Genomic DNA, 19,083 nt, shown 5'->3' on the forward strand with positions numbered 1-19,083 from the left:
GAATAACAAAGATATTCTTGTCACTTGGAAGATTATAGGAGTTTTAGAAGCTCTATGCCAAGAACCTGGGACAAAGACCATACAAATTATTATACAGCATATGTACATGAGAGAAAGTTTAGCATAGTGGTTAGGAATAGTGTGTTAGAAAGTTACTTTATTTTCCTCATGAATTGTAAGGCACTTAACACAGTACCTCGTACTTATTAAGTCCTGAGTATATATTAGTATTAAGGAGTATTTTAGTTTCCTAGGACTGCTGTAACAAAGTACCACACATGGGTGATTTAGAACAATGGAAATTTATTCTCTTACAGTGTGGAGGGCAGAACTCTAAAATCCAGGAGTCAGCTGGGTCATGCTCCCTCAGAGACTGAGTGGAACCTTTCTCTAGCCTGTGGTGGCTGTCAATTCTTGACATTCCTTGGCTTGCAGCTATGTCACTCCAGTCTCTGTCATCCTGTGGTGTTCTCCTTGTTGGTGTCTATCTCCACATGCTTTCCTCCCCTTTAAGGACACCAAACAGATTGGGCAAGGGCTCACCCTATGACTTCATTAGCTTGATTATATCTACGAAGACCAGTTTCCAAATAAGGTCACATTCAGAGGTACCAGGAGTACATAATTCTGGTGAATACAACTTATAATATGATGGATAGTGAATTCAACACGTAGCATCCACACCCTGGCCCCCCAAAATTCATGACCCCTCATTATGCAGAATACATTCAGGCTTCCCAACATCCTCCCAAAGTCTTAACTCATTCCAGCATCAGCTCTTAAGTCCAGCATCTCATCTAAATATAATCAACTCAAAAAGTCCCAAATCTCATTTTCTAAATCAAGTATGGGTGAGACTCTGGTATGGTCCATCCTGGTATGAAATTCTCCATCTATGGACCTTTAGATCTAGAAAACAAGTTATCTGCTTCCAAGATACAAGGTAGGACAGGCATAGGAAAGACATTTCCATTACAAAGGGAAAATGGAGGGAATAAAAAGGCCACCAGTCTAAAGCAAATTCACAATCATGGCAAATTCCTTTAGGTTTCAAGGCCTGAGAGTAATTCTCTGTAACTTGATGCTCTGTCTTCTGGCCTGATAGGGCAGCCCCACCCTTTTACACCTAGAAGGTCCCACTGGCCCAGACCTTGACCTCTGTGACTTTGCCCTTTGTGTTATTCTTCCTTCATTTTATCCCATCTTTGTTCCCTTCAGTCCAGACTGACAGCACTTCTGCTGGTATTAAATTCTCAAAAACCTTTCAGTCTTCCATGTAGTTCTTAGGGATCCAAACCATCTGACAAGAGGTTTCCTGGATAACCATATCTCTGTTCCTAGCTTTTGAGATGGTTGATTATATCCATGAGTCACAGGCAAACGATTGTCCAGCCACACCCTTGGCCCTATTTCCAGAGCAAGCAGTCTAGTTAGGCAGAGAATTTTCCAAATCATCAAGTGCTGGTTCCTTCTTAATGGTTCATTCCTCAATTTATCTCTGCTCATATTTTACTGTAAGCACCAAGCACCTAGGCCACACTTCAACACTTTCTTTGGAAATTTTTTTCAGCTAAATATCCAAGTTTATCACAAGTTCACCCAATGACCAAACACAATTTAGACAAATTTTCTGCCACTTTATAACAAGAATTACTTTTCCTCCAATGTCCAATAACGTGTTGTTTCCTTCAAATGCCTCACCAGAAGCATCTTTAATGTTCATATATGTACCAAACATTGTTTCAAGGCAGTATAGGTTTTTTTAATTAAGCCTCTATCATTATCCAATTCCGAAGGCACGTCTCCATTTTTAACTATTTGTTAGAGCAGCACCCCACTCTCATCAATATCAAAATCTATTAGTTTCCTGAGACTACCAGAGGCTAAAAGAGGCAAGAAAGGTATCTTACCCCGCAGGGTTTAGAGAAAGTATTGACTCTGCCAGCACACACCGATTTCAGACATCTAGCTTCTAGAACTGTGAGAGAATAAATTTCCTTTATTATATCCAGTTGGTGGTACTTTGTTATGGCAGGCTTAAGAAGCCAAAACAGGGGTATTACTGGGAGGTACTAAGTCATCAATGAAAGACCGTGAGTGTGTAGTATCTGCCTATATCCTCAGGGTTTCTTGCTGTTCCTCTTTTAAAACCATATTTATGTCCAGTTGTACTTAAAGTTTACTTTTGTGTGCTGACAGCTTATGATTTGCCTCTCTTTTATTTCAGGAAAGCAATTTTAAATCATTGGTAGGAATACTATGGTAACAAGAAGCCTTCTAACTTTTAGAGGAGTGGTGGCTTGAGTTTTACAGACCTTCCTTCTGCCAGAATGCCTAGTACTGGTTCTTGGTTCTCAGGCATACTGCCTCAATCAGGGTGAAGCAAGAGGAACCCCAGTGGTACTTCACTTAGCCCCTGTATAGGTAATTGACCCATAAATGATGATTACATAATGAGTCCTTTACCATCACTTCTAATAGATGTCTATGTTTTTCAGTTTTGAGTTAGTTATTTTTCAAGAACACATTCTATCAAAATGAGGACCAGTACTTTTTTTGAATTCCCCTTAGTACCAATCACAGTGTTTGTAAGTCTATTAGAAGATACTCTATAAATATTGTTTTGCATTAAAATAGCTTACCCATGACACTGCTGGTGAGAGACTAGCTCTAGTGATAAATAAGAGATGCTAGTTGCCAGGGCTGTCATTTCAATTTGTCTTGCTTGTGTTGAGCTCATTAATAAATTGCCACAGTGATAATATGAAAGTAATGAACCTTCTGGAGGCCCAGCTGGGGCACAGAGTGCCAGCAGGGACCTTCAGGCAATTGCCATTGTTACACACTTTTCTATTAAAGAGTTTCAGGCTCCTTTTTTTTTTCCTTTGAAACATTTATATTTTTAAAAAAATCCAAATCCTGTTTTAATATTTTTGTACTTTTTAAGTGAGTTCATTTGAATTCAGCTCAACAAACATGTATGTATCTGATGCCTGCTACTGTCAGGCACTGTAGTAGACCCTAGGGATTTAGAGATGACTAAGACATCCCTTAGCTTTGCTGTCAAATAGGCGGGGGAGATATGTAAACAAATAATTGTAATACAGTATTTAAATGCTGTTAGTATGAACCAGATATAAACATAGAATAGAAAAGGAAATGATTATCTAGAGAAAAGATCCAAGAGGGCTGAGGAAGGAGAGATTCATTGATTACTGAGTTAAATTTTGAACGATGAGTTGTTAAGTTGGTAAGTTGAGTGCATAATGGGAAGAGGGACTTGCAGATGCGTTGAGGGACTGTAGATCATTTAGAATAACTTAAAGAAAGTAAAGTAAGAAGGAGAAGATGGGCAGATGAGGCCAGAGAAGTAGTCAGGGGCTAAATCTTAAAGAATTTTGGTTTTGAGAGGCTATGTATGCAATGCCAAGGACTTTGGTAGATTTCATTCCATAGGCTACATGGATCCATCAAAGGATTTTTTTTAAAGATACTATTTATTCATAAGAGATACAGAGAGAGAGGCAGAGACAAAGGCAGAAGCAGAAGCAGGCTCTCTGTGGGGAGCCTGATGCGGAACTTGATCCTAGGACCCTGGGGATCACGCCCTGAATCGAAGGCAGACACTCAACCGCTGAGCCACTCGGCGTCCCTCCATTAAAGGATTTTAAGCAGAGAAATGACGTTATGGAATTTTTATTTTTGATGGATTACTCCAGTTGCCATACACATGATAGAGGACAGTAGAGAGAAACCAGTTAGAAGGCTAGTTTTGTGCAAGCAAATGGCAACATAGTATACGGCAAAGAACAGTGACTGAGATTGTTTCAGATCCCAGTTTAACCACCTACTAACTCCAACTCTGAAATTTCCTCATCAGTAAAATGAGAATAATAGTAATCTCTCACTAGGTATTATGGAAAATCATATGAAATAACCTGTATACGTGGAATTGGTCCAAAGAGCTGAATATAAATATTAGCTGTTACATATCAACTTCTAGTTTTGTTGAGTTTAGGTAACCTATAACTGAGTTTACGATTTTCAAGAAGCACTTTAATTTTCTTTGTATCATTCTCTTAATAAAATAGAAATCAAGAGGTTTACAAACCTTTTTATCTACATTAGATCCATCTTTCAGGATTTTTCAAATACTTAAAAAATAATGTAACTAAAGTTTATTCTTTTGGACAACCTGCTAGACTCTGAGTTGGAGAATTAAGCTTAAGGTCCTTTTGAGTCAGTGGTGCAATATGAAAAGACTGGAGCTCTAGTTCAATAAATGAGCTTTTTAGCTAAGAAATAGCAGCAGAGTTTACTCTGCCTCTGTTTCTTCAAGTGTTAATAAGAATAATGTGAACAGGTTTCCTAGCTACCTTGTATATCTATTGTGAGGGTCACATCCTTTCCATAAGTAAACATTCACTAAACTACTATTCAAGGTACTACTACAAAGAATGTAGAAATGAATCAGATGTGGATCCTAATTTCAAGGGATTTATAGCATTAAAAGAACTATAAAAGATGTACATAAATAACTCTAGTACCAAGAAGATAATATGTGAATCAGTTAACACTGAACATTATAAAGGACTTTGAAACTGGAAGTCATATTTTTGTATAATATATTGTAAAAAATAACTGTCTTATAACAGTTGCTTCAAGGTGCATTTTACATGTTCTTACTATTTTTAAAGTGCTTCTCCAAGCAGAGGTAAAATAGAGTCACTTGGATACCTGTGGAAAATAAATGATAAGGATAGATTAAGGTTTTAGGTATATTTTTAAGTATATATGCATTTTTTTATATTTTCACTGATATCCAAGTAAATGTCAAAGTACTCTTTGAGCCTACAGAGTCTGTGTTTGTGTGTGTTTGTGATGTATGTGTGTAGTTTGTGTAATGGAGATGACGTCATGTACCTCAGGTTTGTTGTGATGAATGGTCATTATATGTAAAAGTGCTAAAACAACAATGTTCATTCTTTCCATTATGTTACCTACCTTTTCACTATTGCCTGATGTTAAGCTTTGAGACAGCAGCCTCTTTGGGATATTTTCAAGTTTATTTTTAGTTATGAAAAATTTTAAACATACAACAAAATCAAAAAGGATTTGCAATGAAAAACCCCATGTCTACCACCAAAATTTTACCATTACTTGTAAATGTCACATATCTGCTTATCTGTCCCTCTACCCACCCAGCTATGTTGAAATTTCTCTGGTGATTCTCTAGGACTTTGCTGAAGGAGGTTTTTTAATGGAGGTATTTTAACTAATTTGGAAGCCAGGAGTACAAATACGTTTTAGATATTTGTTTTTTTTTTTTTTTAAGATTTTTTATTATTTATTTAAATACACAGAGAGGAGAGAGAGGCAGAGACACAGGCAGAGGGAGAAGCAGACTCCATGCAGGGAGCCTGATGTGGGACTCGATCCCGGGTCTCCAGGATCACGCCCTGGGCTGAAGGCGGCGCTAAACCGCTGAGCCACCCAGGCTGCCCCCGTTTTAGATATTTGTAATTAAATTACAGTTTTCTTATTTACATTGCTTTGCTCCTCTGAAGAATTTTATTTACTGAGTTATTCTTTTTTTTTTTTTAGTTACTTATTTTTTGAATCTGTCTCTACTATTTGTACTCCTACATTATCATTTTCAACCTTAAATTGTCCCATTGAATTTTCCTGAGAATGCCTTCAGTTGATCCTCTTTGCAGTGTCATATTTAGAGTAGGCTTTACATAGTCTTCCTTGTTGTCTCTTTCTCCTTTGAAAGTATCTTTAAAAATTAATAAGAGGGATCCCTGGGTGGCGCAGCAGTTTGGCGCCTGCCTTCCACCCAGGGCGCGATCCTGGAGACCCGGGACCGAATCCCATGACAGGCTCCCGCTGCATGGAGCTTGCTTCTCCCTCTGCCTATGTCTCTGCCTCTCTCTCTCTCTGTGTGTGACTATCATAAATAAATAAAAATTTAAAAAAAATTAGTAAGAAACAATGGTGTGCATTCTGTGTCTGGTGGCAACCACTACAGCTAGAAGCTTTGTTTGTGTAGAATGGAATGCCTGCCCAGGTCTTCAGAGCTCAGGTATCCCAGCACTTCCCATTATCTCCAATTTTTTGTTTCTGAGTGTTGCTTTTTCCCAGGATAGTTAGTCTATTTAGTATGCCCTACCAGTAAATACAACCTTTTTACCTATGTTTGGTTACAAGTCCTTAGCATTGATTGATTTTCTCCATTACATAGCCATATTTAGATTACATATGACAGAAATTCTTCAGAGCTTCTGATTCTCTGATGGTACTCTTCCCTGTTTTCCAGTGCTGCCAAGTGTTAGGTGGATTTCCTTAATGGGCTATGAGGACTGTATTCAGAAAAGTTTTTGAAAAACCAAGTTGTATTCATAATTATGTCTCTCAACTGCTTTCATCCTCTCCTTACCTGTTTGTAATGGTCCTGTCAGATTTGAGACTGACTTAGAGATATTAAAAGGACCCAGCTTGTTTTGATCTATTTTGAGAGATTTGCCCTCAACTGTTTCTCTCTCATATTTTATGCCTTTTTTCTATTAATGATTAGCATTCATTCATTTCATTCAAAAATACTTACTGAGTACCTCTTCCATTCCAGGCACTATTCTAAGTGCTAGAATACAGTGCTGAATGGACAACACGAAGTCTCAGTGGAGCAGACAAATGAATAGACAAGGAAAATATTACATAGGGCACCTGAGTGGCTTAGTCGGTTAAGTATCTGCCTTTGGCTCAGGTCATGATCCCAGGGTACTGAGATAGAGCCCCATGTCAGGCTCCCAGCTCAGTGGGGAATCTGCTTCTCCTTCTACCCTTCCTGCCTGCTCATACTCTCTCTCACACACTCTGACATGCGTGCTCTTTCAAATAAATAAATAAAATCTTAAGAGAAAATATTACATAGTGCTAACTGTTGGGGAGAACTAAACGTGGTATCAAACGAAGTCTGGATGACTTCTTCAGATAGAGTAGTCAGGAAAGGCTTCTCTGGGGAGGTGATATTTAAGCTGAAACCTAAATGATAAGAAGTGAGCCATATGAATATGGGGTGGAACATCCTGGGTAGTGCCAAAGCCCTCTGGTAGTGAGGAGTTTAGTTTGCTTCTGGAGCAGAGGACAGTGTGACTGGAGCAACGGGAATGTGGGAGGAATGTAGGAGCAAAGGAGTAGGGGGAGGGGTCAGAGCATGAAGGATGATGGGGGTCAGGGTAATAAAGGACTTGGATTTAATTTGAAGAGCTAGGCGGAACCTTTGGGAGATTTTAAACAGGAGAGGGACATGATCTAACTTATATTAACAAATAACCAGGATAGGGCCATATGATGGAGAAAATTTGCCAGCGCTGAGAGCATCTAACCGGAGGCAGAAGATTGCATTTACTCCTAGGGCATACTAAAATGGCCTAGTTTTCCTGGAAAAAACCCAAGCCTCAGAGACAAGAGATTGGCCAAATTATCACAGCTCCACCATTTACTAACTGTGTAATTTGGGGCAAATTCTAAGACCTCTCTCTGTATGGATTTTCTCCTCAATAAAATGAAGATAATAATAGTACCCCCAAGGACACCTGGGTGGCTCAGTCAGTTAAACATCCAACTCTAGATTTCTGGTCGGGTCATGGGATTGAGCCTTGTGTCAGGCTCTGCACTCAGCAGGGAGTCTGTTTGAAATTCTCTCCCTCCCTCTCTCTCTCCCCCTCCGTTCGACTCACATGCTCACTCTCTAAATGAATGAATGAATGAATGACCCTACCTTAATGGGTTGTGAGAATTGAACAACTTAATGTAAGTAAAGTGGTAAGAACACATTAAGTACTTAATGTTTAAGCTTATAATTTATTTCCTCTAGATATGGGTGATCTAACATGATAGCCATGACAGCCATGAAGTTCTGAATTGTAAATTTTCTTTAATTTTAATTACATGGGGATCCCTGGGTGGTGCAGCGGTTTGGCGCCTGCCTTTGGCCCAGGGCGCGATCCTGGAGACCCGGGATCGAATCCCACGTCGGGCTCCCGGTGCATGGAGCCTGCTTCTCCTTCTGCCTATGTCTCTGTCTCTCTCTCTCTCTCTGTGTGACTATCATAAATAAATAAAGATTTTAAAAAATGTTTAAAAAAATAAGCAAAAAAATAATAATAATTTTAATTACATGTAATTTTTTTTGAGAGAAAGAGAGAGTGGTGGGACAGGGTGGAGGGAGAGGGAGAAAGAGAGTCTTAAGCAGACTCCACACTTAGCATGGAGCCTGACATGGGGCTCAATCCCACAACCCTGAGATCATGACCTGATCCAAAATCAAGAGTCAGACGCTTAACCAACTGAGCCACCCAAGCACCCGCTGAATTATATTTCTGTTGGGCAGCATTGCTCTAGACTGTGGGTCAGAAGGGAGAGCAGTGGGAGAAGCATTTGAGCTGAGGGAGGTGTTTTTTGTAATTACACAAATACCCTTGGAGATTCCAAAACACTTTTACCTAGTGGAGACTCCCCATCAGAGAAGTCCTTTCTCTTACCCTTTTGCTGAAAATCAGTGCATTTATGAACCTGCCATCCTGATAGTGTTTTGTATTCTTCAGGTGTGTCAGAGTGGGGAAAAAATTTATGAATCACTGCACTGTGTTAAAGTGTATTGCCTGGTTTTACATCTATCAATGGTTTTGATTAAGTAAGTAGATTTCTGGAGTTCTCTGGAATAGTATCATCATGTAAGATTGTTCTCTGAAATAAAATCCACCACTAATCCTGGCCCAGTGGACCCCAGCGACTTAAAATGAGGAAAAATTAAAGTAGATTTTAATTAAGAAGTGAATTGCTGGTCAAAAGCTGAGGAATTTGAGAAAAGCATCTTGTGTCCTAAAAGCTAGATTTCCAGGATTGGGAAAAAAAAAAAAAAAAAAAAAAAAAAACCCACTCAAAAAGGTAAGCAACCAGAAATTTATCTCTGAATAAATTTCTGAAAAAAACATGTTTTTTCTTCTCATGCCTCTTGGTTCCTGCCGGCTCTGTGGTTATATAGAAAGGTTTTCTGACTTGTTAGCACAAAAAAGGTTCCTAGTAAATATGGATGACTATTAGCAAATGGCACCACTCTTCTGCCTTTGCTGTTTGGAATGTTTATATTCTTTATTATCCCCAAATAATTTTATAAAATCAGTGGTATGCCTCAATTTAATACCACATTTCAAAGATTATTCCATGCCCTTTCAGTCTCTTCTAGAGAAGAGAGCCCTTTTCTAAGATTGCTATACTTTCAGACTCACAGAGGACACATTTCACTGGAAGCCCCTTTGTCTCTGGCCTTACTGATACAGAGACGAAAGAGGTAGTCTCAAAGACTCCCAACCAGAAGTGGGTGTCAGGGCAGTTGCCCAAGTAGCTTGCAGGAAGACAACTGCACTTGATAAAGTTCCCTTACTTCATTAACAACAGAATTTTCTATGAAGCCATAAAATCAGACACTTGTGGAGGGTGGATAATGAGAAAACAGGCATGCAGCTTGTTTGTAGTAAATATGGGACCTGCTTGGGAATGCGCTATAGAGTTTTCACCTCCTAGTTTTCTGGTGAAGAATTTGAAGCCCTGAAGAAGGGACTCCTCGGTGACCTGGAATGAACCAGCCCAAGTTTAGACCTAAGCTGCAGCTCAGTTCCTTCGTACAGAGAAACTATAATTACCTCAAGTTTGTAATTCTGTAAGATTCATACAGGACCCTGGATAGGGGCACCTGGGTTACTCAGTGGTTGAGCATCTGCTTTCAGGTCAGGGCATGATTCCAGGGCCCTGGGATTAAGTGCCACATCAGGCTCCTCACAGGGATCCTGCTTCTCCCTCTGCTTGTGTCTCTGCCTCTCTCTGTGTGTCTCTCATGAATAAATAAATAAAATCTTAAAAAAAAAAAAAAAGACCCTAGACTTTGGGGGGATTTCTAGAATGGTTTATAGATGCCACTCTGTCCTGGAGCCCAAATTACTTTATGTACCTCTCTCAGTGACCTAAGCAGGTGAGGATTTAATCTATTCTCAAGACTCTATGTCTAAGGAGGTAGTTTTCTTTTTGGGGGGGGTTAGGGAGGAGATAGTTTTCTGTACGGGACTCTATCTTCTTAGACTTCAATTTTATTAACTTGATTCTAAGTTGATCTTGAGATCTCTGGTACCTGGTAGATATTTTTCAAAGGGCTGCTTGGGCAGTGTGAACAGATAAAAAGTGGTAAACGGGTTAATAGTCTTTTACTGTTCCCCAAAGCCATCTGAGTCTGACCTCAGATTTTAATTTTGTCACTATGAAAAGCTGTTATTAAGTGGTTCCTGTCTGTAGATGGTGACATACATTCAGATCTTCACTCCAAGGAAACCTTGGGGAAATAAGACTCTCTTAGAAGCTTAAGGTTCTGGATAGCTACAGGTTTGTTCGATTATACATTAAATCTTTATTTTTAAAAATCATTTTAGTTGGAAATTATCCTAAAATGAATTGTACCTTTCTTCTTTTTAATTCAGCTTGTTGAGCCTAATTTAATCTTTTCTTAATGACTCAGATCCTTATGGGGTGTGTGTATGTGTAAAGGATACAAAGCTCTGTGGGCTTTTTAGTCTATTCCTAACTGTTTTTCCCACAAGACCATTTTTAGTGCATAATGTTTACAAAGTGCAGGGTTTTCAGGAATGCATATCGTTGTATATAAATGACTGGAGTTAAGCCTGTGTGGGTCACAGTCATGAAAGATTTGAAAGCCGTTGCACTAGGTAACTCCTTCCTTGTGCTAACAACACTTTCTTCCATTTGCATAGTACTTGACTGTTTGCCAAGCCTCCGTACATATATATGATATGATAAATATACATATATATGCCTATGATAAATAAACCAGGGAAAGAATTAAATTTTTGTTGTTTTTAAATACAGTAAGCAAGCATAATGTAACCAGAAAGAGCATGGACTTTCCAATTAGACATTAGTCTTTAGTCTTTAATTTTAGCCTTTCCATTTAGTAGCTATGTGGCCTTGGATGCCTTAATTCACTCCGTTAACTTCAGAACCTCAGCTTTTTTTTTTTTATTTTTTTTTTATTTTTAACTGAATGGGAAATGCTAGAATTGTTGGGTCCTTTAAGTCAAGTAATGAAAGTAAAAGTGCCTGCTAAGGGCAACACGGATGAATGTTGAGTGGAAGGAAGTAGACATGAAAGAATATATGTGGTATATTTTATTTAAAGTTCAAAACAAGCAAAACTATTCTATAATGACAGAAGTTGAGACAGTGTTTACTCTTGGGTGGAGTACTGACTGAGAGAGGACACAAAGGAGTACTTCCTTAGGTGCTAGTAACAATCTCTTTCTTGGTTTGACGACACATTGTAAAAGTTCATTGAGTTTCATACTATGATTTATGTACTTTTCAGTATGTTATACTTTATTAAAAAGTCATTTTTAAAGTGCTTGGTACAGAAAGTAGCACATAGTTGATTCCCTTCTCCTATGATGGTTCTGTAAGTTCACATTATGAAAGTCTATTTAACAAACTGATCCTAACCTCTTTTCCTTGCAACCTCTCAGTTTCTTTGTTCTCTTACAGTCCTCTATCTCCTGATTACATCTTATACCTAGGCATGTTTAATAATTATATACAGTGATAATCCCAACTGGTGTAGCTGAAGGTTTAGATCAGTCAGGTAAGGTGCAATTGAATATCTGACCGCTGTGATTTAGGAGTAAATCAGCAATATGAATTCTGATTTGATGCTCTGATGATTACTTGATGTGATATTTTGCTTTTTTTTTTTTTTAAGATTTTATTTATTTATTCATAGAGACAGAGAGAGAGAGAGGCAGAGACACAGGCAGAGGGAGAAGCAGGCACCATACAGAGAGCCTGACGTGGGACTCCATCCAGGGTCTCCAGGATCACGCCCTGGGCTGCAGGCGATGCTAAACCGCTGTGCCACCGGGGCTGCCCGATATTTTGCTTTTTAAGTGGAGATTAAATGTATTTTTAATTTTGCCTGATACCAAATCAGGTTCATTATTTAGTTTTTTAATGGTGGAACATTGGACTTACTCTCTTATTTCTGGCATTTTTAATACAAGTCGATTACAGTATAGCAGGCTTTGAAATAGTCACCATCACACCCTGTCACACCTCATATATTTTGCTTTAGTTCTCATCACTGAAAGAAAACCATACATACTGTTTTTACCTTATTGCTTTGTACTATAAGTATAGAAACAGAACTTATGTACTTGGAAATTTATGCAAAGCCTTGTTATAAAAAAAAACTTAGAATTGTTAAAAAGTCAATTTAAAAACTCAGAAAGTTATTTCTTCTGATACAGGCTATGTGTGGGATATAAAATAAGCCTATTAGAGTCTCTGCCCTCGGGGGTAGAATCCTGCAGGAGAGGTCTGTGAGATAGGCAGAAATGAACCTATCTTTACTTTTGGTCTTCTGGATGTCTTTGTTCTTGGAGAGAAAACTTGGACTTTCAAAGAGAAGGTTTTTCACAGAGGGACTAGCAAGGCCCTTTATTTTATTATTTTTTAAAAAGATTTTATTTATTTGACAGAGAGAGAGCACAAGCAGGGGGAGCAGCAGAGAGAGAGGGAGAAGCAGGCTCTCCACTGAGCAGGGGGCCTGATGGAGGCTCCATCCCAGGACTAGCAAGGCCCTAACTGAATCCACAGAGAGCTGTGGCAATGATTGTGTGAATGCTGATGGAGCCAATAGAGAGAGACCTGACTGACTTCATCAGGGATTAGATACCCTATTACCTGTTAGCTACTTACTTATATACATTGATTAAAATAGATAATGCCATTCAACCCTCATAAACCCTTTGGAGTAGACACTATTATTTCTACATTAAAGATGCAGAAATTATGGCTTAGAGACATTTAGTAACTTGTCCAAGTTTACAAAGCTAGTGACAGAGTTGTTATTCAAACTCAAAGCCCATCTGTACCACATGCTTTATATAGATAGTAATTTTATCCAAAGAAAGGATGTATCTATGGGAAGATAGCTTAGAAACCTGTGAAATGGAAGGTCATAAAGAAAATTGATGTTGGCTGATTGCATCTAGAATTACCCAGGAAAGAGAATGTTATGACTCCAGAACGTAAGTTTAAGTCCCTGTGCAGCTTTTTGTGTTTCTCTTATGAGATGGTTGAATGGGACTGTGATGCAAATCTACATGTTACCTGTTTCTCTTCTTTCTTCTATTTTGTAGTAAGATATATAAAACATAAAATTTACCATTTTTAACCACTTAAAGGCATTAAGTACATTTACAGTGTTGTTTAGCCTTTACTACTCTCTATCTCCAGAACTTTTTCTTTTTCTTTTCTTTTTTTTTTTTTTTTAAAGATTTTATTTATTTATTCATGGGAGACCCAGAGAGAGAGGCAGAGACACAGGCAGAGGGAGAAGCAGGCTCTCCGCAGGGAGCCTGATGATGCGGCACTCAATCCCGTGACTCTGGGATCTTGCCCTGAGCGAAAGACAGACACTCAACCGCTGAGCCACCCAGGCGTCCCATCTCCAGGGGAGATGCTTTTTCATCATCCCAAGCGGAAGCTCTGTACCCATTAAATCACTCTCCATTCCCTCCTCTGCCCTGCCTTAGTACTTCTACTTTCCATTTCTGAATTTGCTTATTCTAGTTACCAAGTATAAGTGGAATCGTACAGTATTTGTCCTTTTGTGTTTGGCTTATTTTATTTAGAATGATGTTTTCAAGATGTGTCTGTGTTGTTGCAAGTATCAGAATGTTACTCCTTTTTATGGAATAAATATTCCATTGTGTGTATAAAGCATATTTATCTGTTCATTTACTGATGGACGCTTGGAGTGTTCCTTTCCTTTGGCATTGCGAATGATGTTGCTATGAGCATTAGTGTACAAGGATCTGTTTTAGTCCCTGCTTTCACTTCTTTTGGATGTATACCCAGGAATGGAGTTGCTGGATCATATGTTAATTTTATGTTTATTTCTTTTAGATTTTCCACAGCAGCTGCATCACTTTTCATTCCTACTAGTAATTTGCAAGATTCTAATTTCTCCACATTCTGACTTGTTATTTTTGTTTTCTGTTCCTTTTTTATGATAGCCATTTGAATGGGTGTGAAGGGGTATCTCATCCTGATGTTGTTTTGCATTTCCCTTATTGATTAATGATGCTTAGTATCTTTTCATGTGCTAATTGGCTATCTGTATAGAAAAAGGAGAAATGTCTATTCAAGTCCCTTGCCCATTTTTTTAAATTGAGTTGTCTGAGGGGTTTTTTGTTGTTGAATTGTAGGAGTTCTTTATATATTATAGGTATTAATCTCTTCTTGAATATATAATTTACCAGTATTTTCTCCTATTCTGTATAGGTTGTCTTTTACACTCAGATAGTGTCGTATGATACACAAATATTTTTCATTTTGATGAAATCTAATTTATCTGTTTTTTTTTCATTGCCCGTGGTTTAGATGTTACAGAATCATTGTCAAATCCAATGTCAAGATTTTCCCCTATGTTTTCTTGTAAGAGTTCTATAATGTTAGCTCTTGGGTTTAGGTCTTTGCATTTTGAGTTAATTTTTGAATTCAGTATAAGGAAAGTTTAAACTTCATTCTTATGCATATGGGAATAGTTTTCCCAACATCACTTGTTGAAAAAAATATCCTTTTCCCATGAATGTTCTTGGCACCTTTGTTGAAAATCATTTGACCTTATATATTAGGGTTTGTTTCTGGGTCCTCTATTCTATTCCATTGGTCAGTGTGTGTGTCCTTATGCCAGTACCACACTGTTTTGATTACTCTAGCTTTGTAGTAAGTTTTGAAATCACAAAGTGTGAATTTTCCAACTTTATTCATTTTCAAGGTTGTCTAAGCTCTTCAGGGTCCTTTGAAATTCTACATGAATTTTGGGATAGCTTTTTATAATTCTGCAAAAGACATCTTTGGGATATCGCGAGGGATGGCATTGAGTCTAAATCACTTTGGGTAGCATTGTCATCTTAACAATGTTAGTCTTCTAATTCATAAACACAGAATGTCTTTCCATTTATGTTTTTTTTATTTTTTTCAGCAGTGTTTTGTAGTTTTCATCATACAATATTTTACTTCATGTGGCTATTATATTTCTACAGTAAATTAATAAGTTAACATTCTAATTTACCCATCGTTGTTTAATGACCTATAGAACTACCCTCAAGAATATATTGTTTTTAACAGAATCAGTGTTCTGAACCCACAAAGCTGAGGGAAGGATCCTGGAAATTGGATCCTATTTGGATAGGTTTTCCTTTCCTTTGGGAAGCCCTGTCCGGGTGTCCTGCCTGTTGGTTTCCTCTAATAAAAACCTGATTTTACTGCATGTCTTCTTTGATCTACAGTAGTTCACATTTCTAATTTTTTCTGCCTTTACTTCCAGATTTCTCCATCTTGCTAAGGAGGAACACTTTCCTATTTGATATAACTGATGGTACCATGCAAAAATCGGATCCTCGAAAAGGTCAGAACCTGTATTTATATATAATGGAAATAGTTTTCCTCTACTAGATTGTATATGAATGTATGTGTCTCAAAAAGCTATTAGAGCGAATAAAAGAATCTCACCCTTTCTTGCCAACTTATCCTGCAATTTTAACAAATCCTGCATGTCATTTATATAGCTCTTTATAGTTTGCAAAGTACTCTTCATGTAATTTGTCTTACATAGTCTTTACAGTAATCTTGTGAAGTAGGTACAGTTACGTTTCCTGTTTTATGGAAACAATGAGGGGTTAAGAGACTTATTCAAAATCTTGTTACTATGTGCTGCTGTATAATTTAGTTCTAGATCTTTTGCCTTTAAATCTTTTTCTTCTCACTCCATCACAAATTCATGATCAGTATCAGAATTTAGAAGGCATGGAAGTAGTAAGTGTGGCAGCTGTATGAATACGGGAAATAATGTATGTAAAAATCTGTGAAAAAGAGTTAAAATCCCTGTATGGATGTAAAATATCATTAATTAAGTCAGATCATGATATTGAATGTCTAACGTAATCTTTGAGATGACATGAGATGCCTCAATATGTAATGTAATATACCATTGTCTTACTGTGACAAATGAAGCTCTGTGTTTGCTGCCTTCCTACTTTTCGATTCTCCTCTCACTTTATCTCTGTAGCTTACCCTGCCCTTTTCTATCTATAATAAACTGCTGGTTGTTGTCCACACACACTGTCCATTTTCATGCCTTAGTACCTTTTATATTCCCTTTGCTTAAAATGCCTATTCATCTTTCTTCTACAGTCCTAGTAAAACTTGATCTCTGTGGTGCTTTCCCCACTTCCCTAAGCAGGGTTAATCATTCCTTTCTGTTTTCCCAGAGTGCTTTGTATAGCACATCGCTATTAGAGCAAAATTCATGTTATGTGATGATTGTGTATTTGTATTGCTATCTGTCCTACTAATCGGTGAGTTCTTTGTGTCCTTACTGCCCCCACATTACTTCTAGGCTTAGATACATTTTGTTTAAAGAATTGAATACTAGCTCTCCTTAAAGATATGTATACCAGTCTTAGTGGGAGACTGACCACATACAAAACTTAGAAGCTTGTAAATAAACATGGTACATGCTTGAAGTAGAACAGAGGGATGATCATAGCCAAGCAGGATTATTTAGGGACGAATTCCTCTAGATAAGGGATTAACAAACTGTGGCTCATGGGTCAAATCCTGTGGGCTGCCTGTTAGGTAAATAAGGTTTTTTGGGACATAGCCACGTTTGTTCTTAATGTGTTACCTATAACTGCTTTCATGCTACAGTGGTGGAGTTGAGAACTTGCAACAGAAACTATATGTTCCATAAAATTGAAATTATTTATTCTTTGGCCCTTTTGAATAGAGGTTTGAAGAGAAAAGGAACGTGAATTGGTGAAGCATGAGTGTATATCATAATGTAATGAAAACAGGTTGTAGTAGTAGATATGCTAAGTGAGAAAGTTCCACTTTAATTGGGTTTATCAACAAGAGCTTTGTTGAAGTGTTAAGAATGCTTTGGATTGGTAAAGAAGGGACATAGAAATTCAATGGAAGGAAATGACCAACTAAACAGTCTGGATCTGTAGTAAGTTTCTTAATTAAGTTTCTTAATTAATAGCAGGGCATGAGGGTGATGATGACAGAGAAGAAGCAAGCAACAATACAAATTAACATTGATTGAGTGTGTACAATGACCAGGAACTGGTCTAAGTGCTTTCTATGTATCCTATTTAATTCTTGCACCTAAATGTGCTAATTACTATTATTGTCTTTATTTTCCAGATGAGGAAACCAAGGCACAGGGGGTTAAGTTACTTGGCCAAGGTTATACAACTAGTAAGTGATAGAACCAGATCCGAACCCTGGCAGTATTGCTGTAGAATCTTCATAAGAGAGGAAGGAAATCTAGGGATATTTGGTAAAAATATCCCTGAGATTGAACTAAGGTAATTAGTCTAAATAATTAGGAAGTGTGCTAACCCATCACAGTGAAGTGAAAATAAACAGACCATAGATGAGTAATGTTGGAAGGCAGAGTGTCCAATCAGAATAGTTTACTCTGGATTAGGTGGAATGAGAGGGACCAAGAAGCAGATACATTATACAATGAGACAGGTTATATAGTTAGTCACTGAGTTTCACCTTGATAAGACCAGGAAGCAGGTAACTTTCCCTGCACACCTGAGAGCTGCCCCATAATGCCTAAAGAGCAGGCATAGTCAATTGTGATAGAGATGAGCAGTGATTTTCAAGGAAGGAGGTGACATTCAACACCTTCCCCCCACCCAAGTATATTAGAGTCCTAAGGGAGGTGTCACATCAAACACATGCCATTCTCTCCCTTTCAGTTTTGTTTCCCTAAGGGGACTTGTTCCTGTCTAATTACCTACCACTGCTGTGATAACCTTTACTCCTTTGAACCACTTTTCTTTTTAATATGTATATGTGTTAAAATTATGTATAAGCACTGTGAAAAATTTGGCAACAGAAGTATACTGAATGAAGAGAAAGTTTTCCTCCCATTACTCTCTTGTTCTCTTGAGAGACCTTTTTTAAAAGTTCAGTTGTAGATGAAACTACTGTTACTAATAAAAGTATGCTGACATTCCCTAGTGGTTACTGAGATAGAAAAAATACTAAGAATCACTTTCCTAAGGCCAAGATCCACAGCCAAGAATGGAAGGAACTTCCTGGGGAGATGTGGAATTTTTATCAATGGCGGTATAAGAAGAGACTTGGTAGGCATGCTAGAAAGAAGATTCAAACACTGGCTAGGATTGGTAGAATTGGAGGCAGGGGAGGAGGAGGCATTGAACTAAATGGCTTTTACTGTTCCTTCCAAACCTGTAGTCCTATACCATCTGACTGATTATCAAGCACAAAGGAAAAGACGTCAATGTGACTGGCATGGATGACTTGAGTGGAAGACAGTGTAGTATAAGAGAAAATCCAATGTATAAAATCCAAATTTATAGAACAAGTTACTTTGTAGTAAGAAATTGAGCTTATTTTAATAGGATTTCTTGTTGTGCTCAAAATAGACTTCGTTTTTTATAAAAGAATTCCATTTACATTAAATTTTGTATTTATTATGTAAAATAAAAGCATCACACACTGTTCATTACTTCAAAGAAAGAAACTATTTCAGGTTATTTGCTTGGTTTTAAGTTGTAACAAATACAGAGTAAATAATTGGCCTGATTCCTTGATGCTGCTGCTCATAGACTCACAATATGATAGAACTTAAAAGGGACCTTACAGATCATGAGTGAAGTTCAGCCTCTTTATTTTACAAATGAAGTAAAAACCAAAGATCATGTGTTACTGGCTCAGTCTCACAGTAGCCTAGCTGGAACTTGACTCTCAAAGATGAGAGCTAAGGTATGTAAAGTGCCTTCTGTGGTGCCAGTACATGGCAGATGAAGACACAGAAGGGAAAGAAGAAGAAGATGATGATTTTATTTCTTCTGCCCCCACATTACATTTCTGTAAGCCTTCAGAGAAAAGTTGGTATTGTAGAAATATATATTG

The 19,083-nt window shown here is 37.8% G+C and overlaps 1 protein-coding gene across 12 annotated transcripts in view; it reads left to right on the forward strand.

Moving 5' to 3' along the window:
* SCMH1 (Scm polycomb group protein homolog 1) overlaps positions 1-19,083 on the forward strand; it is a 177,595-nt gene that overhangs the window by 23,326 nt on the left and 135,186 nt on the right. For 11 of the 12 annotated variants that reach the window (XM_038557705.1, XM_038557703.1, XM_038557714.1 and 8 more), the window contains exon 2: positions 15,455-15,535. In XM_038557705.1, the coding sequence (XP_038413633.1) occupies positions 15,511-15,535 (25 nt within the window). In that variant the 5' untranslated portion in view covers positions 15,455-15,510. Of the gene's footprint in view, positions 1-15,454; positions 15,536-19,083 lie in introns of those variants that run through there. The other variant, XM_038557713.1, reaches the window with a different exon arrangement.

This window comes from Canis lupus, chromosome 15, assembly GCF_011100685.1.
Source record: "Canis lupus familiaris isolate Mischka breed German Shepherd chromosome 15, alternate assembly UU_Cfam_GSD_1.0, whole genome shotgun sequence".
Classification (NCBI taxonomy): Eukaryota; Metazoa; Chordata; class Mammalia; order Carnivora; family Canidae; genus Canis; species Canis lupus.